At 41.6% G+C, this 26,695-nt stretch overlaps 1 protein-coding gene across 29 annotated transcripts in view; it reads left to right on the forward strand.

Moving 5' to 3' along the window:
* ANK3 (ankyrin 3) overlaps positions 1-24,877 on the forward strand; it is a 359,991-nt gene extending 335,114 nt beyond the window's left edge. For 11 of the 29 annotated variants that reach the window (XM_065842855.2, XM_071811684.1, XM_071811683.1 and 8 more), the window contains 9 exons: positions 165-239; positions 953-1,084; positions 2,122-2,265; positions 4,584-5,256; positions 6,980-7,358; positions 18,310-18,393; positions 18,517-18,576; positions 20,329-20,421; positions 23,486-24,877. In XM_065842855.2, the coding sequence (XP_065698927.1) occupies positions 165-239; positions 953-1,084; positions 2,122-2,265; positions 4,584-5,256; positions 6,980-7,358; positions 18,310-18,393; positions 18,517-18,576; positions 20,329-20,397 (1,616 nt within the window). In that variant the 3' untranslated portion in view covers positions 20,398-20,421; positions 23,486-24,877. Of the gene's footprint in view, positions 1-164; positions 240-952; positions 1,085-2,121; positions 2,266-4,583; positions 5,257-6,979; positions 7,359-10,620; positions 10,720-18,309; positions 18,394-18,516; positions 18,577-20,328; positions 20,422-23,485 lie in introns of all 29 variants that reach the window. The other 18 variants (XM_071811700.1, XM_071811701.1, XM_071811703.1 and 15 more) reach the window with 7 other exon arrangements.
* The last annotated feature ends 1,818 nt before the right edge of the window (positions 24,878-26,695 follow it).

The following is a 26,695-nucleotide window of genomic DNA, read 5'->3' on the forward strand; positions in this document are numbered from 1 at the left end:
CTGTGAAAAAAAATTGCTTTGTAGGTTATTAGGACACACAACCATTCCAGTAAACAATATAAGCACCGGCAACTTAATCAAAGCTATTACTTATAATAAACTGTTGTCCGGTATTGTGGGTTTTTTGTGCAAATCCTTTTTAATCGAGAAATTGTAAATCACAGGTCCACAGAGTCCATGTGAACGGACAGATATAAGGATGGCAATTGTAGCCGATCACCTAGGACTTAGCTGGACAGGTAAGCTTTTCTGCTTTAATATTGAAATTAGTCCGTTGCTGTTACATTTTTAGGTAGTCTTTTACCGAAAACCACAGTAAAGCCACATTAGACTCTCCTGAATTAACAGTGAGCCCAGCCTCCCAAAATGTGCAACATATTGCTAAGCAAAGGTGCCTGATAGGAAATATCTGAGAGGAGTTATCCTGTGGTTTTACAATGAATCAAATACAAACTTACAGCAAAAATAGCTAAAATGGTTCTCAAGAGGTTGCCCCAAGGAGCTGAGAGGATCCATCTGCTCTCTGGACAGCAGCTTCCCCGAAGCCAGGGAGGTTGCAGAGTGGGTATTGCTTGACTGTGTGAAGGAGTAACGGTCACCAGAAAAAAGCCAGGTTTTCTAAAGTAGCGGTGATGGGGTAGTCTCTGCAGAGCTGTTCTTCACCATGTTTAAGAGGCTTACTGGATATAAATATGATAATAGCTTGCAGAGATAGGATTAAAATTCAAGATTATGTCTGTCTGAAGAAATTAAAGCATGAGTGTAGAATGCCATGTTCATCATTGTCTGTAAAGTTACCCATTTGTGTCAGGTAGTTTTGTTGCTATCTGTGTGATCAAAGAAAGGTGATATTTTTAAGCCTAGCAGGATGACTGAGAAATTTGTGCTTTGTTTGCTGGTTTTGTTGTTGTTTTCTTTTCTTGCTTGCTTTTTTGTTTGTTTGTTTTTATAGAACTGGCAAGAGAACTGAATTTTTCTGTGGATGAAATAAATCAAATCCGAGTAGAAAACCCAAATTCTCTTATTGCTCAAAGCTTCATGTTATTAAAAAAATGGGTTACCAGAGATGGGAAAAATGCTACAAGTAAGTTCAACTAGTTACTTTTGTTGTTTAGAAGTTATAGCCCATTTAATCTGTTGCCTGCTCTAAACAGCTTGAATTGAAGAAAGCATTTCTTATGTTTATTGCAAACTATTGATGGGAAAAAACAGAGAAAAAAAAAGTTTGTTATATTTTTATCAGAAATCAGAAAAATGTTGTGTTTATTCAGGATATATGCAGAAGGAAATAATCTGTTGGCCACATCCATAATTGATGCTACAAGTAATTAACTTAAGTTCCAGTAAGGAAAATATTAGGGAAAACTTTTCAATAGCAAGGAATATGAAAGAGGGAAATAAGCTGCCTGGCAAAGTTAGGTAGTGTCAGAGTATTGCGGCTCTAAAGTCTAAACCTCCTTCTGTGAGGAGTGATGGAGACACCGATTCTGTGCTGATTCTGGTGGTTTTATCTGCACATTTCATTTGAATTGTTCAAATTGAGAGACAGGTTTTGATTTTTGCGTTAGGTCAATGGTGATCATTAACATTCTCTAATCCATACACTCCTACACAGTATTTGAGTTTATTTTTATATCTTTCATCATTAGAGTCATTTCTAGTATTACTGTATCCTCACAGCAACATTACTGTAAATGAGATTTCACGATGTACTGTATGAATAGCCTTATGTGTGTTATTACCTGCATGGCTACCTATTCTGTTGTTCCTCAAAACAGAATGGTTTTATGCTCTAGAATCCTTTTATGCTCCAGTAAAAGGATATTTTGTTTCAGTAGTAAGTAAATATGTTTTTTGAGAACCTTCTGATCTTATTCTCTGTGCCTTTTGTGTTGTAATATAAATATACTTCAGGGGCCAGGGAAGACTCTTAATAGATATAGAACTTGAATAAGTAGGGAGCAGAATGGCAACTAGACAAATGGTGGGGTTTGCTAGAATCGAAGGTATTGGGACAGAAACACATGCCAGCAATTTATAATTAATGCAATGTGTAACTGAGATGATTACACAGTTCTGCAATGCTGAACTTTTTTCTGACATGTCTTATTTGTTTTTCAGCTGATGCCTTAACTTCTGTATTGACAAAAATCAATCGAATAGATATCGTGACCCTGTTGGAAGGACCAATATTTGATTATGGAAATATTTCAGGCACCAGAAGTTTTGCAGATGAAAATAATGTTTTTCATGATCCCATTGATGGTAATTGAATTCCATGGTCATATTTAGTTCAGTGACGTGTCCAGTAGTATAATAACGTTGTATAAACTAGACTTTAAAAGAGACAGTAAGTTCTATAGAAGTAATTATTTTTAATGTGGAGGCTTTTTCCTCTCTTAAAGCATTTTCATGGTACAATATGTGGATTGCAAAGAATAAGCCCAGGATCCCACAAACCAGTGCCTGAATAACCTTGTTCCCACTAGCCTTGGTGGCAGTTGACAAGACCTGAATGCTTTACTCCTGCAATCATTGTGCTTTGAGGCGTTCCCATGTGTTTTTTTCTTTTTAATGTACTTGGTATTGCACGCTTTCTGAATTACCTAGAAATATATATATTATTTGGTTTCCTGTCTAGTTAAGCAACAGTAAGAATTCTTTGGAAAAAAAAAAAAAAAAGAGGAGAAAAAAAATGCTTACTAATTGCATAGAGTAAATTAACATGCAATTTACTACCAAGCCTCTTTGAGACAAGTGAACATCAATTGCTTTATGATTTTCAGTTGCAGCATTTCTGCAATGGTAGTAGACAAGTAAGAAAATGTTTTATTAGTGCATGAGAGAAAATTTTTTTCATTCTACTACTGGTAAAATTGTGTAATAATTTTCACATGGAAACTGTACAAACTGAAATCAGAATTGTGCAGGTTAATTTTGTGCCAGATTAAAAGGATAAATGAAGTTCTGCTTCTAAAACAGCATTGCCATAGGTATACTTATTATTTATCAGTATGTTGAAGATGCTAAACATTGTTTTTTCTTCTTTTAAATGTTAGTTAACAGGTACTGAGTTGCTACATTCTTTTATTTTTTTGGTCACATGTATTATAAATGGCTCCTTAAGTAAGATTTTTCTTTTGTAAGTAACATTTTCTCTGCTTTTTGTAATTTGTTCAAATATGTATTGGGCTTTCTCTGTATTTTAGTAGGACTTTTTTTTTCTTCCGAGCATATAAGCTCAATGTACCTCCATTATTGAGCAGCATTGCTGGTCATTGAATCATTGCATTACAGAAATAACTTTCTGTCGACATTTTAAGAAAGTTGCTCTTGAAATGTTGATTGCACCTTTTAATAGTAGCATCGATGTTTTATGACAAAAAAATGCTTCTCTGCAGTTGCTTTCTGTCTCTCCTCCTCTCTGAACCTTCCTCGAGCTTCTTTTCCTCACCAAGACCAGACCACCTTTGCCTTTCTCTCAGCTGATTCAGGAAAGAAAAAATGCAGACCCTGCTAATGCAGCACCCTTTGCAGGCAGCGCAACGCCCAGTAAACCCCACAGCATGTATTCTTTCCTTTCATAGGTTACCCAACCTGCTATTAGCTGGAAAGTGAACTTCAGATTTTGTTGTCATGTTTATGTTTATATTCAGTTTAATCATTTTGTATGTTTTTCCCATGTTTTCATCATTTTTTTCTTCTCTCTCTCTATTTGATCAGTGTATCTGATTGTACCCATGTCACCAAGATCGCATCACTCTCCAAGATCACCAAGATCTCCTTACTCACCACAGTCCTCTCACCTGAATAGCTTAACTGTACCTGAAATATTCATATAGTTCTCCCTTGTTGTGTTTATGTCCTCTTATCCCTTTGTTAACTTCCTTTTTTTAGTTTTTTATCCTGCTATGTATTTAGATCAACTGTTCTTCAGTATCCTCATTAGGATCCATTTCTGTTTCTCATTCTTTAACTATTCCATTCTCATGGCTCTATGGTTAAACTGAAGATATTTATTAGTAGCATTGTATTGCTGGTATTTTTTTTTATATGAAAGTATATTTAAAATGTGGACCTGTTTTAGAAATAATACCTAATGACAAAAAAGTGGCTGTCCAATTTTATGATCTACTTCTGTCTTGAAAATCTATTTATTAAACTTCCAAATTTAAAAACATAAAAACTGGGAAAGATAGATTTACATAACATGGCTGGAAGAGATTGTATTGGATATAAAGGGACAACCATCCTTGTCCACATTTGATTTATTGCATGCTCTTAAGATGATCTGCTATAGCTTAAATATGTTAAAATGGCTGCAAAACCAATTGCTGAAATCTTTACAGACTATTTAGAAAATAGTCAAAAGTATTGGCTTCACTGTACTATTCACTGGCAGTACTCACTTTTTGTTCCGTCTATTTGGGACAAAGTAAAGAAACCTATCAGAACTGCAGTTGTTGTTATACACCTGCACCTCCTCATACGTTTCATACTTTATGTAACTCATGAGTCATTTGACATTTGCTTATTTGCTCCATGCTTTGTCCCAGTCAGTCCAAATGTGCTGTCTTCCTTAGGTTATCCCTCCATTCAAGTGGAACTGGAAACTCCCACTGGGTTGCGCTTCGTGCCGCCCACCCCTTTCCATCAGGACGATTTCTTTAGCGACACCTCTAGCCTAGAGTCACCCCTTAGAACTCCCAGTAGACTGAGTGACGTGTTAGTGACCTCCCAGGGACATGTAGATGGTACAGCAGCAGCACCACCAGTGGTGACTGAAGAAGACACTTCACTGGACGACAGCAAACTTGATTTCTCAGTGCCTAGAGAAGGAACACCTAAAGATATTTCCATAGGCGAGAGCCAGTTGGAGGAAGTGGACCTTAAGGATTTTCCACGGTATCTTGGTAGTTATGGCGGGATATCAAAAGATGCTAAACAAAGGCAGAGTGAAGAGACTAGTAAAACAGGAGTAAGGACTGAACAGCCTGAGAGAGAAAAGTCTGGTACTGATGAGGAGATGACAGAAGAAAAGCTTAAATCTCTATTTGAGGACATTCAACTGGAAGAAGGAGCTGAGTCTGAGGAGATGACGGAAGAAAGAGTATGGTCAATTCTTAAAGGTGTTCAACAAGCAGAACACGAGATGTCTTCAATTACAGGTTGGCAGACTGACTCGTCAAGTGTCACCGAGCCACTGACATCAGGACGCAGAATAGGTGGTAGCCTGCTAGGTCGCTTGGATGATAGGTGAGCATCTTTGTCTAAGAGTGTGTGTGTATAAGAAACCTTCCCATTTTCACCTCTGGGAACAGTGCTGAGGCTGCTGTTCTACTGTTGTATAAGAGTATGTATATACGCGCATATATATATGTATTCAAAATAAAAAGTGATAGTTGCCTTCCCTCAGATAGTTATTGCTTTTTCAATAAGCCAATTTTTAAGTTGCCATTGTTTGTATAACACTTTAAGCCTGCTATGTCATGCTAATTTACTAGAATTTTAAAGAAATGAGGTTACAAGGCGTAAGAATGGTGATACCAGATCCTCTCCTAGTCCCAGACATTGCCTCCCAGCAGTGGCTACAGAGGATGCTTAGGGAAGGAGGAGAGGGGATGTATACACTATTTTCCTTCAGTACTTTCCCAGGCTCCACTCACTTTCATTATAATGACCTGCTGAGATGGGTGCTTTCTGCATAGTTATCCTCAGTGCATTTCTCTTCTGTGAGCTTTTCCAGCGTCCCCTTGGGCCTACTTAAGCTTTCAACATTCACAATATGCATTGTCGTGTCCAGCCTTACTGGTACCCACTGGGCGAAGAGCTCCTGCCTGCCGTTGTTTTGAAGGTGGCTCCCTCGATTACTAACTGAAGGAGCCAGCTCTGCGTGAGCTGTAAATCAGCAGAGAATTATTATCTGCAGGGTGATCATTTGTCTGTCAGCAGTTTACATCCTTTGCAGCTTTGACTCAGGATGTTTTAAGGTTCCAGATAGCATTAAATATTCTCTTATTGAATCCGCTGGGACTGCGGCTGTAGATTTCAGCAAACTGATTGTCTTCCAAAACTGTAACACATCTGATCTACTACCAATGTGATTTCTGCTCTGCTAAGCAAGCATTGTTATTCTGCATTTTATATTGTGTTAAATAAGTAAAACAGATCAATTCTAGAACTAAAAGGGCTTCCTTAAGAAGATAACGTATCAATTTCTAACTAGATGAATTCAATTTACTATCTTTCGTAAGACATTTGCCAGAAAATAGCTATAGTATTTTCTGTGTACAGTTGTAGTGCTTATTTAAAAGCAAGAAAAAAAACAAAAAAGAAGAAGAAAGCCATGCATCAGAAGTGCAAGTTAAGCCTGTCCATAGGTAACGTGAGGCAAAACTTTGGTCAGCTTTCTATCTTGTAGTAACCTCCCTTGCCTGTGGCTTTGTGTTTTATTGAAACTCTGTACTGTCTAAGGATTTATTTTTAGGCACCAACATTTTTTAAAAGCCATGATTTATCTGGAGTACAGCTATTGTAGTTTGATGGTAAAAATAACATTAATTATTTGGTCATTACTGGTAATTACATGGTAGCAGATACTTTCATCACCTCCTTGGCTAGAGAACAGGTTAAAGACTTAGTGCCTCAGGGATTTATCTCTTGATTATACAAGGGAAACGATAGGTTTTGTGTATTTTTCTTTCTCGTTTTCCTTCCCTTCCCCCCAAGTGAAAGGGGATTAATAGAAAACATTTGGCCTTATTTCTAGTGTTTCACCATATTCTAGTATCTTCTGAAAAGACACCATGATGCAGAGGACAGGGCTATTAAATAGATTGATGTTTGCAAGCTGAATTTAGAATTTTCCTTTTTCTGAAACACATGTGCTCAGAATGAAATTTCAGTAAGAGGGTTGGTGCTTTGCCTTTCTGTGTGTGATTTAAGCACTGAATGGCTGTCTGTTCTCTTTTTCTTGTAGCTCGGACCAATGTAGGGATTCTGTTACCTCATATGTCAAAGGAGAAGCAGGGAAGCCGGAAACAAATGGAAGCCTCTCTGAATCCTCAGCAGAGGCAAAAACTAAATCCTACATTCAGGAATCTTTAAATGATGTGGGAAAACAGAGTGACAAAGAAGCCCTGAAAACAAAGTCCCAAATTTCAGCTGCTACTGATGAGCAAACATTATCATCAACAACATATCAGAAATCTTTGGAAGACACTAGCAAGCCAACAACAGAAGGCAACAGAACATCTGTGCCTGTCAGTGTGAAGATGATGAGCTGGAGTACTTCTGAGGATGGCAAGCCAAGAACAAGCACCCAAGAGGAGGAGGGAGTAGTAATGTCTGAACAGAAGGTACTGTATGTCTTGTAATTATTAACTGTGTGAGCAGTCCCTATTGCTTGACATACTGCTTGACATAATTTTTTGTAAGATTTGTAATGTTGTTTGTGACAGGTTTGGTTTTGTTTGTTTTTTTTTTTTTCATCATTTTTATGCCTTTTCTATTCACTGCTAAATTAAGAAAGCTGGATGTTAGTGGAAATTTATATTCTGCAGTGTGAACAGAATGAGGTGGAGCTCGAGGCGGGCAGGGGAGCCAAGCAGGGCTCCTGAGCCCTGGAAAAGGTTAGAGCAGCTTCTGGGATTGCCATCCTGCATTACTGCAGAACAAGCCTTTTCCCTGCCCTGACATACCACCTGTGCAAACAGAGCCAAACAGCTCAGCAGTTCTTCATCTGCTTCCAGGAAGGGGATGCCACTGGTTTCTGTTCTTTTTTGTGACATTGAAGTGAGCAAAGAGACATATGGACTCTTCAGCCCCTATGCTACTCCTTGTCCCCAACACCCCCAGCATTTTTTTTATTCTGTTAAATTGCAGAAAAATAAATTTGGGGTGTTTTTTTGTTTCATGGCTTTGTTCATCCCAACTTAAAAAGGCATCCGGCCAAGGGGAATCAGAAGATTTCCAAATGTGTAAAGCACTTTTCCAGGTGGCGGTTCTTTCTTAAAATACTTCATAGGGGCTCCCCTTCATTTTTACCTTGCCTGGCTTTCACATCCGCAACTGCAAAACATCAGTTATAAATTTGTTTTCTGACGATGAAGACTTCATAGCTTTCTCAGTGGCTTATATTTATTTCCCAGAAGCTTAAAAGTGAAGTTGGTTCAAAGAATGGCTTATAGCCCTGGAGCTGCATGTATCTGACACCCCGGCAGTGGGAGGGTTGCCACGGAATAGGCCACAGGAGCGGCAGGGAACCAGACAGAAATTGCAGTTTCTTCTGTATTCCTCTCTCTGCTGAGATTGTCTTTTCCTGGGTATAATACAGGAAGAGATCATACCTTCTGGAAGCGAGGTATTTCAGCAGAATTGCTGCTAAATTATATAGTCCTTTAGTCTTTTTTTTTTTTTTATTGTAGCACAGTAAAAATGTTGACTGTGGTTGCCTGCAATACATCATTCAGGTTTGAATTACTTAATTTTAAACTATTCTTTCGATTATACAACCCCGAATTCTTTTATTAGATGGTAACATAATCAGTCTCAGCTGTTATGCAGCATATGATCGTTATTATCTTGTTATTAGTTCGTGATACAGTTGAAGCAGCGACAATCTTTCCTAATGTTTGCTAATTACTGGAATACTTAAAAACTGTAAGTAAGAGCCTTCTGCAAAGGCAGTTAAAGGCAGATGGCAGAGTTCCTTTAGTGCTGGTAGGCTTTCGGGCAGACCTCAGACCGGCATCGTGCTCAGTTTAAACGCAGCGATAGATGCACACTAAAGGTGTTTAACAGTGCTGCGCTTTCCCCTCTGGATTCCCGTCAGCGAGAAGATAAGTTGCCATCCACTTCTGTGTGCTCTTTGCTTTGGGATATCCTATCTTCACTGGGAAGAAAAAGCACATACTTTTCTTATGCGTGCTTTTTGCACTACTTTTGCTTTATAGGTAAGGAGTGATAATCTTATATTCTAAGTAACAGGTCTTTTTATAAACATGATCTTGAACGAACTGGTATCAGAAGATAATATCATTTCTAAACGTGGATCTCTCACAAAGCCTGAAGAGGTAACAAACTAGTGTGTGTTAGAATGACAACGAGAATTGCTTCTAATACCTTGTTGATATTCCTTCAATGATATCTTCTAATCTAATTCGAAGTCAATAGTTTAATTACTAGTACAGTACAATGAATGGTGAGACACTTCATGTGCTGTCATGAAAACAGAAAGGGGATTTCAACTGCAGTCTTTCTGCAAGGTGTTCTTCAGAAATGCTGCATAAAGAGAAAAGTATGGAAGAAACACAGCTATCTGTGGAAAGAAAGGGGAAATAAAATTACTTCCCACGTAAGAGATTTTTTTGAGGACCCATTGGGGCAGAGCTAAGAAGCAATGGTCATCCACCTGCAGGGTGAGGGCTGACACACAGTTTGCACAAAGATAAAAACTCAGACAACTGATATTGGGCTTCTGCTTGCTGACAGGGATGACACAAATTGTTGGCCTCATCCCAAGCCTACGTAAATGCCCAAAAGCTTACAAAAGCAGTGTGGTGACAGGATAGGCCACATAATTCTCTATGAATGCTCAAGCGTCAGATTCCAGTGATCTTTTTAAATGAGAGGAGCACAGCACAGTTGTTTTATTATCCCAGAGAGGGGGATGTCCACTGAATGGCTGAGGTGACTCCCAGTGTCAGAATTCCATCACAAATAAGCCACTTGAAGCTGTTTATTAAAAATAATGTTTCCTCCAAAACTTCCATGCCCTCTGGGAATCTTCTCCTACTTCCTGTTACTTCTTCAGGATAGGGTTGGGTTATAATTTTTGTATATATATTTGGCTGGTGTCAGAGGACAACAGGAGACTTTACACATGGATGAATACTGTCATCCTGCCCCAAATGCTTTTTGTTATATACTCCTTTTATTTTTTTTTCCTTCAACCACCTATACCTACTCTTATTTTGCACATTATTTCTGAGAAATGCTTCTTGTTTGGGATGCCTTGGGCCAGATTCAAAAAAAAGAAACAGAAATGCACTTGACAATAACAGAGTAATTATACATCGCACTACGATTCTGCTACTCAGAAGTAGATAAATACTGACCAGGAAAAAGCCATTTACATGGAGAAGTAATTAAAAATACTTATTTGCAATCATCTTTGTGGAGGTGCTCCACTGAATCTTTCTGTGTGACTGTTGCCTGTCTTTATAAGGGAATTCACTTCCCATACCTTGGAAGTATTCATTTTTGAGGAGAAAAATGCAAGCAGTTATGACAAGCTTTCTTTGTACACAAAATTTTTGACAACTATGTAAGATTTAGAAGTTCTGCAGGTCAGATGCATTCCAAATACCATTTTCTAAGACTTAAGAGTTGCTAAGATATTCCATACCTGGTATACTTACCAAGCTACAGCAAGCAGAGAAGAAAAAAGGCCTCCTCCCACCATATATTTTAAGAGCAAAACTGCAAGTCATTAGGTGCATAATAGAGACAGGAAAAACACACTGTCTGTGATAACCTCTGTGTTGTTCTCCGAGTCCTGATCAGCATATTCTGTCTTGCAAGTGTGCTGTTCAAATGTACTAAAACTGCATTTATTAGGAATGTAGTGACAGTGACAGTGAGATTGAAAGTGATTCGAGCTCAGATGAAGAGCAGAGAATTACTACAAGAGTTTACCGACGGCGGTTGATTCTGAAGGTATTTTTGTGATTCGCATTCCCGAGGTGGTGTTGGCATGGCCGTGGGTTTGAACTGCTGTGTCAGAATGGCAGGTTTGGCATACTAGAGTCCCTCTGGTAGTGTGTTTTTCATTGCCAGTACATATTTATAACCAAGTGCTAGGTAGCCTTTCCTTGCTTAACCCAGAGGTTCATAGTTGTCTTCTGCTAGAAGACAACTGTGGTGCATGGCATGTTGTGTCCTTTGCTGCCACTACTCTGCATGGCATCTTAGAGGCTATAGCTAGATGCAGTATGTTGGTTTGATGTAGAGCAAAGTGAATTGCAGACAGATAGAGGTGACCTTTTTTTTAAAGTTTTATTTTCTTAAAGAAAAAAAAAAAAAAAAGAGGACCTAAATTATAAGTTAAATAATTGCTGGAATGTACATGGGTAGGATGTTGGGCAGTATGAGCCATGTACTCTGGTTGAAACTTGTGGTCCTAAGTGCTTAATGTGTTCTGGAAAACCTTCTCAAAACAACAGGTGATCCTTATTTAAAGCCTACAAAACTTCATAACTGTCTTTACAGTGGCTTCAGTAGGCTTTATTTAGTATATTTATTTACAGATGGCCTTTATTTACAGCACAACATGCTTTATATACTGAGAGCAATGACAGAGTCATATAGATAATTGCATTTGCCCTCATTCTTTTTTCTTGTATAGTCATATAGTATGGCATTATTCACCTGCAGCATATAGCATATGAAAATAATTCTGGATCAGAAACCACTATATTAATCTCTCAGTACCTTACAGGATTTATAAGATTCTTATTAGATAATCATGTAGTCAAGCCATGAAAAAAGACAGTCAGCCACCGCAGCATTATGACAGCACTAGCTCAGTTTGCCTAAGATGTAATTGTTGCTTTGGACCAATTCACAATGCTCTGATTGCACATCTCTATGTTGCTGTTATTTCCATGCTTTGTGAAAAAGAGTATGCATACAGACACTGCACCTCTTGTGTAATGTGGAGAGCAGATAGGCTGCTCTGCACAGCTGCTGATCTGTCCAAGATACAGACACTTTTGGAAAAGGCGGGATGACACTTCTGTCTGTCTTCACCCTGAATTTCTTTAGTATACCAGTTGTGCTCCTGTACATGACAAGGCAATTCTGTTATTTTCTGATGATTTATGGCTGCTTTTTTGTCTTCCACACTGCATCTCAATACAAGCTTAAAACAGAACAAGATAAATTTTCAAAGCAGTGATCATCAGACATTTTAGTGAAGGAGTTTAATAGTGGAAACAATAATTGCAACAGGTATATTTTGATCACATAAAGTTCATGAAATAGTGCTATGAAGTGGAAGAATCAAGCTTTAACATTGGTAGGGGTCTGGACTTTTAATTTCTGCATGTTCCTGGGAGCAGAGGTTCAGATTGGGTGAATGGTAATCACTGTGAGGGCAGGCACAAGCTGAAGAGCAACTCTTCATGCAAGGAAGAGGTCCTGGGATCCAATGCTCGGAGGCACACAGAGCAACTCTCTCGGTGTACTGGCTAAAAATCGCTCTGGTGTTTGTGCTATATGGCCCCGAGCATGGTGGGAGCATCAGGTTGTCCCCTGCCAGTGCCCAAGTGCCTGGCCCATGGGTGCTGTGCCCAACCCGTAGCCCCTCTCTGTAGCTGGCACCAAGTGGGGCTGGCATCACTTGCACGGAGTAGTAGCGAGAAGGGAATGAGCCTGTCGTTCTCCTCCTGTGTTTTCTGAAACTCCTGGGTAGCCAAACAGTTGTTAAGGGGCGATGGAGAGTAGGAGACAAGGACATTTTCCCCTCCAACTCTCCAGTCCCCCTTGCAGCAAGCTCACCATACACTGATGATGGAATGCCCCCAGGCTTTTCTGCAGTCATGCCTGGACCAGGAGAGTACTTACCCTAAACTGTCTTACGGTTCCTTAGAGCCAGGCCTGGAAATCTTTGTTGAGTTGGCATTCTCTGGAATAAAAAAACGGTCTGAACATCTGAAAAACTTAGGCACAGGCTTCATAAATAGATGGCAGTGCTGTGCCCCTGCCATGAGCCCACTTTGCCGGCTTGTGCCAGCAGCAGGGGTGGGGAGGGGATGAGGGTCCGCTTGGATCCTCCGCTGGACAGAGCTCCGCATGGGGTCTGCGTTGTTTTACCATAGCGTAATTCATTACTGCCTGCCGTATATTCATTACTGTTGCATTAAAAGCAGCAGAGGCACTCATATAGCCTGCAGGGATGAAGTTTGGTAATGCCAAAACCTTGAGGATAAATTGGGACCTGTGGAAAAAAAGGCTTTGCTATGTGCGTCCACAGCTACTGTTGGGGCTGAATTACTTCATTACCTTTGTTCTTTCCCAACTTGTTTTTCCTTTCAGTGCCATTCTGCATTATTGCTAACACTATTATTTCCGTTTAACTGCTACCTTAGCTCTCTGTCCTGGCCCAAATATGGAGAAAGGCTTTTCTCTCCCCCGGAGGTATTTTCCCAGCAATCCGAGAGCTGAGTCCTGTCAAGTGTTCAGCACTCTCGAGCACATTCCCATGGGATTTAGCACTTCAGAGGGCTGAGCCCATAAAACCAGACAAGCAAGGACTGATGCCCATTTCCACATGTAATAGGATCGTATTCTAACCTCAAGGTAGTGCAGATGTTTTTGTTTTTGCTTCCTTTCCCTTCTTCTGTTCACATGGTGGATTGATGGGATGGGGCATTGCAAAAGAAATGGGTTTTTATGGTAGTGCAGGAATGTGAGCAATTAGCACACAAGGGAAAAATAAGAGTGCTGCCACAATGTGCACATTCACAGCCTGATCCAAAGCTCTTTTTATTCAGTCATGGCAGAAATCAATGTCTAATTTTTCATGCGTTTTGGGAGGTTGTTAAATCTTTCATGGGTACAAACTTTTGGCAAAAACTGTTTAGGAAGGTTCTTGCCAAAAGGTTTATGGTAGAATTTTGTAATGGAAAATAAAATAGATTTCTAAGCAGGGGTTATTCAAATCTGATGTAATTTTGTATCTTTTATTATTTCTTGCCAATTTATATTGAAGATTTGTCTCTTTCCATACATTTTGCTCATGAAAGCCCCCATTACCGATTGAGGATGGTTTGGTTCAGCCTGCACTGGAGGAGTGGCATGGGAGCCTGAGCAGCAGTCAGTCAAAACTAGAACCAGCAACTTTCATGATCTTCTTATTCAGAGGAGACTTATTTATGGAAAGGAAAAATGTGGCTGTGCTGTAGGTGAGAAGAACTGAGGGCCTGTGCCCCACATAAGTCACAAGGGAAGCATTTCCATTTGTGTATTCAGCTGGGCGCAGCCTCTCTGCCGGAGTCCCTGCCAGGCTGGGAGAGCTGCAGGATCGCCTGTAAGTGCCCTTGCCCCAGAAGGGATGGGCCTAGATGGAGCTGCTGGCCTCAGTAAGGTAACACAGAAGTTAAGATACAGACTACAAGTGCTGTTATAAGGTCTGTTCATTGTGTTGTTCTCCATGCAACAAGCAACAGACCTGTGACCCAGCTCCCAGTATTGGACTATATATTCTGCTTCATTTATGGCACCATTTCCTTTCAGATCTCCTTGGTTTGCCTGTCTGCCTGTTGGTTTGGTATTTCTCACCTCCCCCCCCCCCCCGCCACACACACACACTATGGCTTTAGCAATACATCTGCAAACAAGCAAGTACAGACTCAGCACAGGCAGAGAGAGTGAGTTGTGGCATCTGATTAACAAGGTCTCCCTGAATAGGCAGAACTCACTAATGAAAATGACCTTAGAGAAAGATGTTTGTTCCTACTGCCACAGAGGCTTGAGACCCTGAGGAGACGGAGGCGCAGCTGCTGGTTATGCATTACAGGAATGTGATCTCGAGACTGGAAGGATAATGTCTTGATGGTGGTGCAGGCTAGTAAGGGGAGAGGTCTGAGTGCTCTGTACAGGTCCTGTTCCCATTGCAGCATTGTCCCGATCTTTGGCAAAATTAAACATTTAAGAACTTTCCATCTTGCTTATTTCTGTCTGCTTTTAAATTCCTTTCAGTCTGTCTAGGTAAGAGACATCCAGTCGTACCTTTTTTCTCCACTGTTACAACACTGGATTTATAGGAGGAATAAAAGGGACTATTATCCCTTTAGTAACCAAACAAACACGAAAGAAAACCAGAGCTCTGACAAATCTGCAGTGAACTTTGGCACAATGCTGCAGCACCGACTGTATAACTCCATTTATCTGCAGGTCCCTGGGAACACCCATAATCTGCAAATAACTATTAAGAAAATCAGTGGAGCTGGCAGGAGACTTTAAGGAAGCTGCTTTTTGCTTCTCCTGCCCTGGAGAGCGGCAAAGAGAGGATACCAGCTGGTTTTGGCCGGACTACACTCCAATGAGCAGGGTGACATTAAAGGACTCTGCTTTGCAAAGCTTCCTGGCATGTTCTGGGACTGAGGCTTGCAGAGTGCAGCCTTTGTATGGTTTAGTCCCAGGGATATAACTGAGCTTCCAGTAATCACAGTATTAAGTTTTCTCCCTGCCTTCCTAAAGCTCTTGGTATTGTGACAGTGATTTCAGCTGGTCAAGGGTAAAATGAAGCCACCATTAGTATGATGCAGCAGAGATAATTTTATTCTTAAGCTCTGACGCAGATGCACCACCTTTGTGTTAAAAAACAGCTTTTGTTGACAAGGTCATCTAATGTGCCACTCTAACCCAAAGCTGGTTTGAGATCTGACGAGTAAAACTGCCAGTGGGTAAGGTGGTGGGGTTTTTTTGTTTGTTTTGTTTTTTGTTTTTATCCTAGCAAACATTCATCTTTATAACTGCATAGGATTAGAAATGTCAGTAAATCAGATCTACCTCCTGCCAATTGTGAGCTCTCCTGCAATTTGTTTAACTACCCACCAGGAAGAGAATTGTGAAAGCTGGATTTCATGCCTGCTGACTGCTGAGTATTCACAGCGTTTATCCTTAAACTGTGCTTAAAGGAGCATGTAGCTAATTAAAAAACAAGACTCACAACACCTTTAAAACTGAATTTTCTTCCAAGAGACATCTTTCAGTGTATCAACCATTTTTTTTCATTTTAAAGCTGAGCACTAACATGTTTTAAGGAATAACCTTGCTCATAGTGGCAATAAGGAGTCAAAGGACCAGTACAGGCAAGCAGTATTGGCATGCCAGGAAGTCTGGTGACCTTGCTACTGGCCATGTCATTTTATTTCTGTTTTTCATGGCTTTTACTGTAGTGGCTTTGGAGATCCTATCCATGAGAGGGAACCTCTCCGTATGTCTGTGCTCTGCGGGGTGGGAGGGACATCTCCTGTCCCTTAGGACATCATGTGGGAGCCTACTGGGTAGTCTCTGAGCCCATGGGTGGAGGGCCAGGAAAGAAACTGCAGTTAGTTCCCCATATGCTGTGCTTCTGATTAAAGTATAAAGTCTCCAGAATTGATATTTCCCCTCTGTTAATTGTGGCTAGGAAACCCCAAAGGTTTCAGTTCCCAAAACCTTCACCCAGTTATCACTCCCCTCCCATGGCATCAGCCCCCGTGCTGTTCTCATTTCTGCTATCTGGTTCATGAGAAAGGAAGGGGCAGGCTGCAGGACTCAGATCTGCTCACCAGGGGGGTCAACCTCTTCCTTCCCGCCTGCATGTAGCCTGACATCAGTACTTAGGCAGGTGTATCATTTCTTCTTTCTGTGACCCCTTAGTAGAGTCCTCTGGGGGATGAATTGTACGAGCCCAGCCCAGGCTCCATCTGAATGCTTCAGCAGCCAGTTGTTCTGGCGTGCTTCTTGTAGGGTGCCAGTGTTCCCAGGCCTGGGAATCTTAGCCAGGTCCCTTCAGCCCAACATGTATCTCAGACGCGTGACCTCATCTTTACATCTATACGCAGTGACGCCTGCCTGGCTGTGGAACCTGCCCTTCTCTTCATGATGCTTCCTGAAGCATCAACGTTCAACAAGTTGTACAGTATATATATAGTGAAAGCGTTGGGGAAAAGATATACAAAATGTCCAAAACTGTTTGATTACTTAATTGTCAGGTAATAATTTCGCTACAGCTTTCAATACAAAATAAGCAAAAATTCTGCACTTCTGAATAACGACAAATGCTGAGGGGGCTGCGATCTGCTCTCCAGTGCTCCCCTCCAGCTTCTGCCGCCCCGCTACAGAGAGGAAAATGGCAAAGTCTGGATATAGAAAAGACCAAAAATGGCTTGTAAATGAAAGGAAAGGTTTATTTAGTTTAGAGCTTAGAAACAGCATACAAATTTGATGTTATAATGTACATATTGAAAAAGCTGCGTTTGTAGGGAAAACAGTTAAAAAAAATAAACATGGCATCACTATATTTGTTCACTATAAAGCAGTGCCAAAAGCTTGTGTAGACAACTGTGTAGCACACAGATCAAAGCAAATAGTAAATATATTTGACCTGTGCTGTTTAGTACACGGAAACATCATGAAAGCTTGATGTTGAGGTGTAATAATCTCATTTCAAATGTTATTTTGTTGTTAATATTGATCTTATATGTTTTATACCATGTTTCTTTCTGCTTCCTCCCTCTAGTTGCAATTTTTTCCATAGCAGGTTGAGGGTGAGGAGAGAAGAAAAGTTTTAAGAAAATTTTTGGTTTTTTGCTTAAAAGGTTATTCATTTGCCTGTGGAAATTTTTCATATGTAGGCCGACTACATTGTGATTAGACTTGTTTTATTTATATAAAATAAATAAGCACAGGTGATGAATATTTTTTAAGCACCTAGGTTTGGAAACATGACTTTATGATGCAAAATTATCACAGTTCTTCTGGAATGTAAGTTCGTGACTGCCAGCTAGCCTTAGACTCTAAAGTAATGTCATTTATTTATAATTTGAGCAATAATTCCTGTAGTGGTGTTAAGTTACTAGCATAGCAGTTAGGAAATTGCTTTTACATTCATTTACGCTGGTTCTATAAATCACTGGTGCCACAAGCAGTGATGGCTGGAGTGTGTCCGATCTCAGTAAGTTGTGCCCCAGGCTACCGAGGCTCCTCGGCAAGCATTACTATATGTCACGTAAGAGACTTTTCTCCTTTTTGTAAATGCTCAGAAGTTTTGTCTTTTGTGTGTGTCTTTAGGCTCCTGTGTTTAGCAAGCTATTAGCAGAGCTGTCTTTTTAAAATCCCATATCTCCCTCACCTTATTGTGGTGTTAGACCATGTTTCTGTGTGTGCTGGTCTCTGGGAAACTGTGAAATGGATGTCGTATTAGAGATTATATTGTCATGAATTTGTGCCTCCATCTCACAGGACTCAGACTGACTACAAGATGATTTGTTGCCCAGAGAGCTTCATGTCATGAATTAGTTAATAAAAGCAATGTGCTAGAAGCTCACTACAGGCTTTAAGGACACATTCTGTAGAAAAAATGTGCAGGTATTGGCATGCTAAATGAGCAAGGCTTTCATACTACATGTGTGACATAAAGCAAACAGTTATATAAAGTTGAAGCTAGCATGTGCTTGTTGCTTGGATTGGTGTGGAAATATGTGTGGGTTTGGCAGAATATAGGCTGTGTTGCTAATCTTATAACACGTTCTTTAGGGTGAGGAAGCAAAAAACATTCCTGGTGAATCTGTAACAGAGGAACAGTTTACCGACGAAGAAGGCAACGTCATCACAAGAAAAGTAATCACGAATTACATCACTGCTCTAAGTCTTTGCATTCAAGTAACTTTTAACATACTTTCTCCCTTTAGAATCTAGGAAAAAAAAAACCAAACAATACTTTTCACGTATTGCTTCCCACAGATCACCCGGAAGGTAGTAAGACGCATTGTTATCCCCCATGAGAGGAGAGTTGGTGAAATGGTAATGGAATGGGTGCTACCAGGAAATAACAGTAGACGTAGAGGGTTGTGGTGACTGCTAGAAAGTGCTGCTAAAGGGCTGGAGGTTTGCATTTAACAAGAAGCCTTGGCAAAGTGCGGTGCTTGCAGTTATGGACAAGTTGGGTGCTTGGGTAATGGGGCAGGGGTGTCTCCTTGTGCTGTGTGTGGGCAGGGGCTGTGTCGGGGGCCCAGCTGAATTCTGTTGGCACAGAAGCATGAAGGTCCGTTTCTCTATAACAAGCAGCAGGTATAAACCATAGGTTTAGATCCTGTTTTGTGCCATCAAGATGATCCATGTCTGTGGGTTTGGTTAAGCCCTCGCAGAATTTGTGCCTTACACCCGCAGGTGTAGTGTGTTGTGTTTTCACAGCCCAAAGGAATGAGCTGCAGTCAGGTCCCCACCGGCCTCTCACCCACCTGCGTGATGCCCCTGTGCTAATGACAGGGGGTTTGCAGGATTCAGGGGAACGTGAACATCCCCATCAATGGTATCCAAGACAGAATTTTGTCCTTGGCAGGGGGCACCAGCAGTGCCGACAGGCACAGGCAGTCTGAGCTTTGAGCTGTCCTCACTCCCAAGGAGACCTCGGGGGGACAGGCAGCACCTCTGGAGACAAATGGCTTCAGGGGAGCCCATGCCTTGTTCCCCAGCACGTGGCCCTGGAAGGTCTTTGCTCCAGTAAAGCTTTCATTTGGGCTAATGGAATTTTTGTCTGAGTGAAAACAGATTCAGGAATAAACAAAGATAACAAATACTCTTTATCTGTTGCTAATAATAATAATAATAATAAAAAAAAGCAAGGCGGGGGGGGGGGAAACAGAAACAGGAGAGTTGAAATTAACCTATTTCCAGTCCCCTCTTCTGTAGTCCTTTATCAGGGAAAACATAATCCTACCTAGCAAAGGGGAAACATTTTCAATTTGTTGCACCACATTTAGATTAGTTGAAAACTACAAATAGTTACAAATACATCAATGCAGATCACCCGAGGGGTAAATTCTGCCGATAACCACACATAAACAGATGCCTTTCTCTGATGTGAATGAGGCTTGTGATTACTGGAGTATTTATTTTTAGAAGACTATTGAACTTCTAATGAGCAAAGATGAACTCTATTTGGGGGCTTGCTGTTTTAAAGATACTGAAACCTGCGCTGCTTATCGCTATTGTTGGTTTTACTTCTGTGCTGCTTCAGTGGTGGGTTTTGCTGGCTTCCTTCCTCTTCCCCTCATTCCACTACTAACCGGCTCACTTTAAAGCACAGACATTGTGAAACATCATAACAGCAGCCATGGCCTATGTTGTTGGAAATCTCTGCTAATCCCGGCTGGCCCACAGGCTGGTCGGGAAAGATGATTTTCCTCAGTGGTGGCCCTGAATCCCACTGCAGCTGGTGGCACTGAATCCCACTGCAGCTGGTGGCACTGAATCCCACTGCAGCTGGTGACAGGGGCTCTGCCAAGGGCCCGAGCCACGTGCTCCAGCTCTGGGGTCCTGCTGAAATTGTAGACCTGTGTTTTCTACTTCAAGATGATATTTCAGGCCTGTGCTTTTGCAGCTCAGCAGAGTGGATAGGTAGATTGTGTGTATCTTTGAAATGAAGTGTTAATGTGATTTAACTGCTTTCTACTTATCCTGTTACAGCAAAATGTGGAGCCTGTTTTGGAAGCAGGTTTATAATTACACGTCCTCTCTGCAGACTATGTTAATGTTAATACTTTTCCTTTAAAGCAGGGAGAAGCTTATAAGGTTAAGACAAAGAAAGAAGTCAGACATGTGGAGAAGAAAAGTTACTCGTGAAAGCCGAAAGCCAACCACTGAACGGTCAGTGTGATCAATTTTCTTCCGTTGCTAAAGCTCTTTGCCAGCACAGTGCTGTGCAGCACGGGGTCTGCACCATGGCTTGGGCAGTAAGGCTGCACCATGGCTTGCCTCTGCTACTTTGACATTGCTTTGAAGCTGCAAAGCTGATTAAATGGCCCTTGATCTTGTAAGCAGGAAATGTTCTGGAGTTCCTGTATAGAAACTGAGCTTTGCTTCCTGGCACATCAAGCAAAGCAATACCGAGGCATGTGTAAGACTTTGGGGAGTTTTAGAAAGTCTACTGTTTGTAATCCATGCCACTTTCTACTCCTAAAAGTCAGTTTAAAGACAGAGAGCAACGGAGTCACACACAAGTAAATCTACTGGGTGTGAAAGGCTTTTGCCACTGTCAGACATGTGACCTGGGGGCAGTTATGCAAGTCAAAGTCCTTGTAAGAGCCAGTGAAGTGTCTCAGTATTTGCCAACAAATAATCCTCACCAACTGTTTATTGTGAATTTTGTTGATCCAGCCTTACAATTGTAAGAAAACAGCAGCTGTGACAGTATAAGGGCTTCCCAAGCCAAAAACCAAATGCACAGACTCATACACCCTTGAAAGGCTCTGTAGCAGTGTGCCGGAGCACCATGAAGCTGGAGCTGCTTTGTCTCTATCACGTAGCTACAGTCACACAGCAAATGTGCCTGTAAACGTGGGAGGAGCAGGTCTGTGCCCACCAATTGCGCTCATGGCTTCAAGTTGCATCTGTTTACCACATTCAGGTCTTTTTTCTACTCAGAATTTTCTTAGCTTTGGTGGGTTTTAGGAATTGGGCAGAGGAAGAGTTCATGAAGTGCAAGTCTGTGTGTTATCCTTTTTCCATACGTTTGGTATAGGATTGACTGTAGGATTTAAGAACAGGATAAACAGGAGCTGAAAAACATACCAGAGAGTGATGTGGAGGTGAAGGCCAGAAGCAGAGTCTCTCCTGAGTCACTAGTCCCTTCCAATTGCTGCAATATAAGGTAGCCCCTAAAGCCACCTGCCCGCACGGGCTTTCCATGCCTGTGAGCGGTGCCATTAAGACCCGCATGTGGCATCTAGCTGAGGGCTTTTGGGGATTGAGCCCTAAGGAGCCAGCTCTGCGAGATGACTGGTGTACTTTCAGCATCTGATAAACACTAACTGTGTCCATCTAGCACGACCTATAAATTCCTGCTGTTATTGAGAGCCTTCCCACCTGTGCCAATAGAGTAGTACCACTGCACGTGGCTTGGTGCTTGATGTTTCCAAAAGGAAGGTGATTCTTTCAACACGCCTTTCTGCTTCATGGGGCTCAAGGATACAAGAGGAAAGCAAGCCAGAGGGATGGTGCTGCTTGTATGAAATTGTGTCCCAAGTTGGCTCCTGTGCTTCTCTGCTGTCAATCTGCAGGGGGAAACTAATGGAAATTCGTTAATTTGAATGCACTGAACGCAAGATGAGGTATTGAACCCCATAAGCAGTGCAGATGAAGAGCCTGCCAGCGTAAAAGCATGATGCAACACACACTGTGGGGACAAGGGAGAAGGATTTCATTTTAAAATAAAATGCCATTAATAAGGCAGTCCTTGCCGAGTGTACGAAACATATTCTGACCTTTAGAAAGCCAGTCTGAGTTTCTCAGAACCAGATTTGCTCCCATGACTGCTGATCCACCTCTCCTGTGATTTCCAGTAGGCAACTCTTCTGTTCCCCCGAGGAACTCAGAGAGTTGTCCTTAGATGATAAACCTTTGCTCAGGGGGAAACTTTGTCCCATAAGATGAATCTCTGTGGTCCAAACTTTGATATGATAAGGACGACCAAATATGCGTTTAGTAATAGTGAGACCAGTTAAGAGTCTATTGACAACATTTTATTTGAATGCAGAAGTGGATGTATTTGTACAGATAGAGGATTCTAATAGAAAACCAGTTTGTTTCTTGATCACAAAAGACAAAATATCCTGCTTGGGAGGCAGAGATGATGCTTTTCCTTTGAATGTTTGAAAAGAATCCCAATGTTAGCTAGATTTTGCTGTAAAAATGTCATCATCATTGCAAATTAACCTCTTGCAAAATATAGATTTTAAGGAAAAGGCCAAGAATTTTTGCATGCAATTCTGCAGGACAGCACCTTGTAAGCCAGTGTGACTGCTGCAATGTGAACAGCTGGCTTTTAGCAGCAGAATAGATTTATGAGAAGCACAGATGTGGGCAAGGACAAATTGTTTTAGCACAGAAGGAGAGTGTGAGCATTCCTGAGGAATGCACATGGACCTGTGACCTGATCAGTAAAGAGGCATATCCCTGCCAGCCTGAATGCCCTAGGCCCCGCTCCCAAACAGGCTTCACTGTGCCCAGGTGCTGGGGTTTGTGTTGCTGCTTTCTGCCTCCTTGCTGCAAGAAATCGCTGGTGTACAGCAGCTGGAACAAACTTGCTGTCTATCTGTGCATGGCCGTTCTTGGATGGGTGAGAGAGCAGGAGCTGGACCCCCTGTCTCCTCGGTGCCACTCATGGGCCAGGTGGGAGGTGGATGGGGCTGCTCCTCTTCCTCGCGTTGTCCTCCACCAAGTCTCCTGAATGTTGGATTCCACATTCCTGGCTCTCCCGGTCACGTTCCCCGAGCAACTGGCAGAGGTGAAGGTGCAAGAAGTGCAGGTTTTCCACCACAACGGGGGTCCTTGCAAATAATAAATGAAAATGTGCTGTGAAAACAGCAGCTCTCTCATTCTGGAGATGATGCTGTTTCTTCTGCTGCAGGAAGTACCTGTTCCTGGTCATCGTCGGATCTGACGAGCTGGTACTTTGTCTGGGGTGATGAAATGCAGTGTGTTGCAGATGTATTTGTAAATCAGTTCACAAGCAACATGGACATCTGCAGCTGCCTTTTACCTTCATGCTGGGAACTCAACTCATGTCATTAACTACCTACAAAGACTGTGATTTATCCTAGTGCGGAACTGCATAATGCCGATGCAACTTTTCTGTTTAGTCAGGGAAAGGCACAAGATGGATTCTAATGAGATCTTCTGAAATGATTTGTGCTGTCTTTTCTTTCCATAGGACTGTGTGCTTTTACTGCCAGTATTCTAGAGGGACACTCACAGAAGAAAAATCAACAGGAATTAAACATTCACCTATAAATGTGTGTGTGTGTTTGCTGCTTCCACACATTAACCGCATGGTTTTTATGCAAAACCAAAACCAACCAAACAAAAATTTAATTTAGCATGAGCCAATTTACAGAGCATGGAAATTCACGTTCATTCACAGGACTGGAGGGTGCGCAGTTACCAGTGCAGTGTATATACAAGATGCCATGCTGTTAAGAGCTTCTTTTAAGCAGTTTGATGTCATCTCAAAAGAAATAAATTCCTGTGGCCAGAGGGGACATACGAAGACAAAATGGTTAAACCATGGAAAGACACTAAAATTACTAAAATCCACAACAGCTCGCCTTATTTTTCTTGGACCCAAACTGTCAGGGTATAAAACACTATTTGTTTCTTTTTTAAACATCAATAGTTTTGCTGTAAATAAATAACACTGTATAAAATCTAACAAAATAGAATAACTGTTGATAAGGCACTGCCTTTTCGATCACAAACAGAATATTGCAAATGCATTGAGCAGGCTAGGTGTCTCAAATGGCTGCACCTACAGGGATATTCTGGGTGTTATCTTCACAGATTCTTGTATATTAGCAATTATAATGTTTGTATATGCAAAAACGCTAGCTTGATTTTAAAAAAATCTTTAAAATCTGCTGCAAATTTAAATGATTCCCAAAATGAGGAATTCTGTAGTTCTGTGAAAATTTTTCTTCAGAGTACTAATATTTTGATGCATGTGTTTCACCTTATTTTGATTAAATCTTTTCCAGTTTTGCAAACACTATACCGCAACATGAAAAATAAGGTTTTATCTGTAAACACAAAGCCCTTCATCTAATATTTGTTGCTGTTGCCAATTTTTCAATGAAATTACCTAAAACCCATAACATATACAGTAGTTGCATTATGGGGAGGGGGGTGCTATCTGTTCTCGCTTTATAACGGGGGTAATGCTTGCAGCTTTAGAAGTGGGTTGGTGCTCTAAGGAGCACAAGTTTGGGATCTTTTTAAATGAACTGAAGAGAAATTATTAGCTAATAGACTGGCAGCACGCTGTAAAATTATTACTGTATTGTGTACTGGCTATAAGATGTAGAATCTTTCAGTAAGCCAATCATCTGTAATCATCCTAGCAGTGTAATATTAGGTTGTTAAGGCTGCTGTGTTTTAAAGGGCATTTTTATTTGGGTTTTGGTGAAATACTTTAATTTGTTGATTATATTCATATGGAACAGCATTCATTGATAATAGCTCTAATTACATATGTATGAAAACAACAAACACTGGATGATCTAGTTGATTATTTAAGCATAAAATAAATTGTGTTAAAACTCTTGGATAACGTGTATTTGGCAGTGTTCTTGCACCCCACAGACGTGTGGCTTCACCGGGTCGGCCATTAACCACCCCTGGCTTGTTGCTGCTTTTCCTCTCAGTTTTTTTGTCCGATCCACCTCCTCACCTTCCCAGTGTGACAGGCCACCACTTGGCAGGTTGTCTGCAGGTGGGGGGAATGTGAGGAAAACACAGCAGCCAGCACATCCTCAGCAGAGCCAAGGGAACCCACCTCGCTGGGATGCAGGAGACCTCCTCAGATGTGGGGAAAGGACCTGTGCCACAGGGGTCTGCGCAGCCTCTTCTCCAACACCTCTTAACTCTGCACCGCCTTTAATTTCTTTTGCCCCATCGAGAACCAGGAAAAGCTCTACCAAATGCAGGTTGTTTCCCAGCATGTATCAGAGAGACCAGCTCACTGCAGATGATGTAAATAAGATGGACATCTCCTGTATATTGTATATATCTCCTATATTATAGGTGATGGACCACTTTATATATAAAGCTTTGTGGGCAGCATCAGTCGCTCACTGCTCTAGACTGCGGGCTTCTGCTCCAGTGCAATATATAAATTTTATTATTCAGGGTTCGGTTTTACCAGGCTTTCAAGGCAACATGAAGATGATGTATTTTACCCCAGTTTGGCACCTGAGGAAGTGCCACTACTACAGGTCCTACTCAGTCTGCTGTTTGTTATCTGCTGACCCACACAGGAACCTAAATGTCCTCAGCTGGGGCTGGTCAGCAAAGCTCTCCTGACTGTAGTGGAAAGCTCTTGGCTTCAGGAGAGTACGACAGGTTGGTTTGTCAGTGCTTCTGAATTATGAGGGCCACCAGCTTTTGAAGCAATGGCAGCAAATGAAGTGGTTTTCATCATTTCTGCAGCCAGTCTGTGTTGCAATGCACACTTTGCCTAGGTCAGGGGACTGCTGGTACAGTGCTGATGGGTCGGGTCCTTACGCCAGAGTCTGGAAGACAAATACCACTTAAGCCACCAGGGAACAAACACATCTCATTGCAGGTCACAGCCCAACAGCAGTGATCATACCCCTGGAGACCTCACCATCCAGATGCCTCCCTCCTGCTTGCAAGTACCCAGATCAGCTGAACAAAAGAGCATGTTTTTGGTAAATGGTGCATCGATGTATGTATTTAATATTGTATGACTCTTTTGCAGCTGGGAGCAAAGGCTGCAGTCACCCAGCAGCAGGAAGGCAGGAGCAATGCTACAGAAGAGCCGCACCTCGCCTCTCTGTAACAGCATCCGCAGGCAGCATTTCAATTGACTCATCTCCTCTGCCTGATTGCTTGTCAGCAGCTGACGCTGATGGGGAAGAACTTGTGGTTGGACCAGGAATGGTGATTCTGTCAAGCAGAAGCTCTCTTTATGTAGGTGGAAAAGTGGGGTGGCCTAGGCAGGCAGCAGAGGTGTGTAGAGGGATCTCAGCGGGTCTCCTGCTGCTTGTGTTGGTTTATGTGACATCTTCAAGCTCAGGGAGCTAGTGTTGACCATGACAGCAGCCATGAGGAGCTGCTGGCTCACCTGGAGCCTCCTGAGGAGGCTTTTGCAACAGGAACCAGCCATGGGCAGTGCTCAGCATAAACTTGCATTTGAGAAGGAAAACAGAAATCTTGCTAGTGCAAACAGCACAGAGGCCTAGAGTGAAGGTTCTACCTCCAATGCCTGCTTTTGTTTGTTTGTTTGTTCTTTTCATTCTTCCTCCAGTGAGAACATTCGCCTTAGAGGCAAAATTTTAAGTCATGGGACTTTCATTGCACCTATTAAAATAAACTCGATTACTAAATGCAGTACTCTTCTCATCCT

This window comes from Patagioenas fasciata, chromosome 8 (genome assembly GCF_037038585.1).
Source record: "Patagioenas fasciata isolate bPatFas1 chromosome 8, bPatFas1.hap1, whole genome shotgun sequence".
Taxonomy (NCBI): Eukaryota; Metazoa; Chordata; class Aves; order Columbiformes; family Columbidae; genus Patagioenas; species Patagioenas fasciata.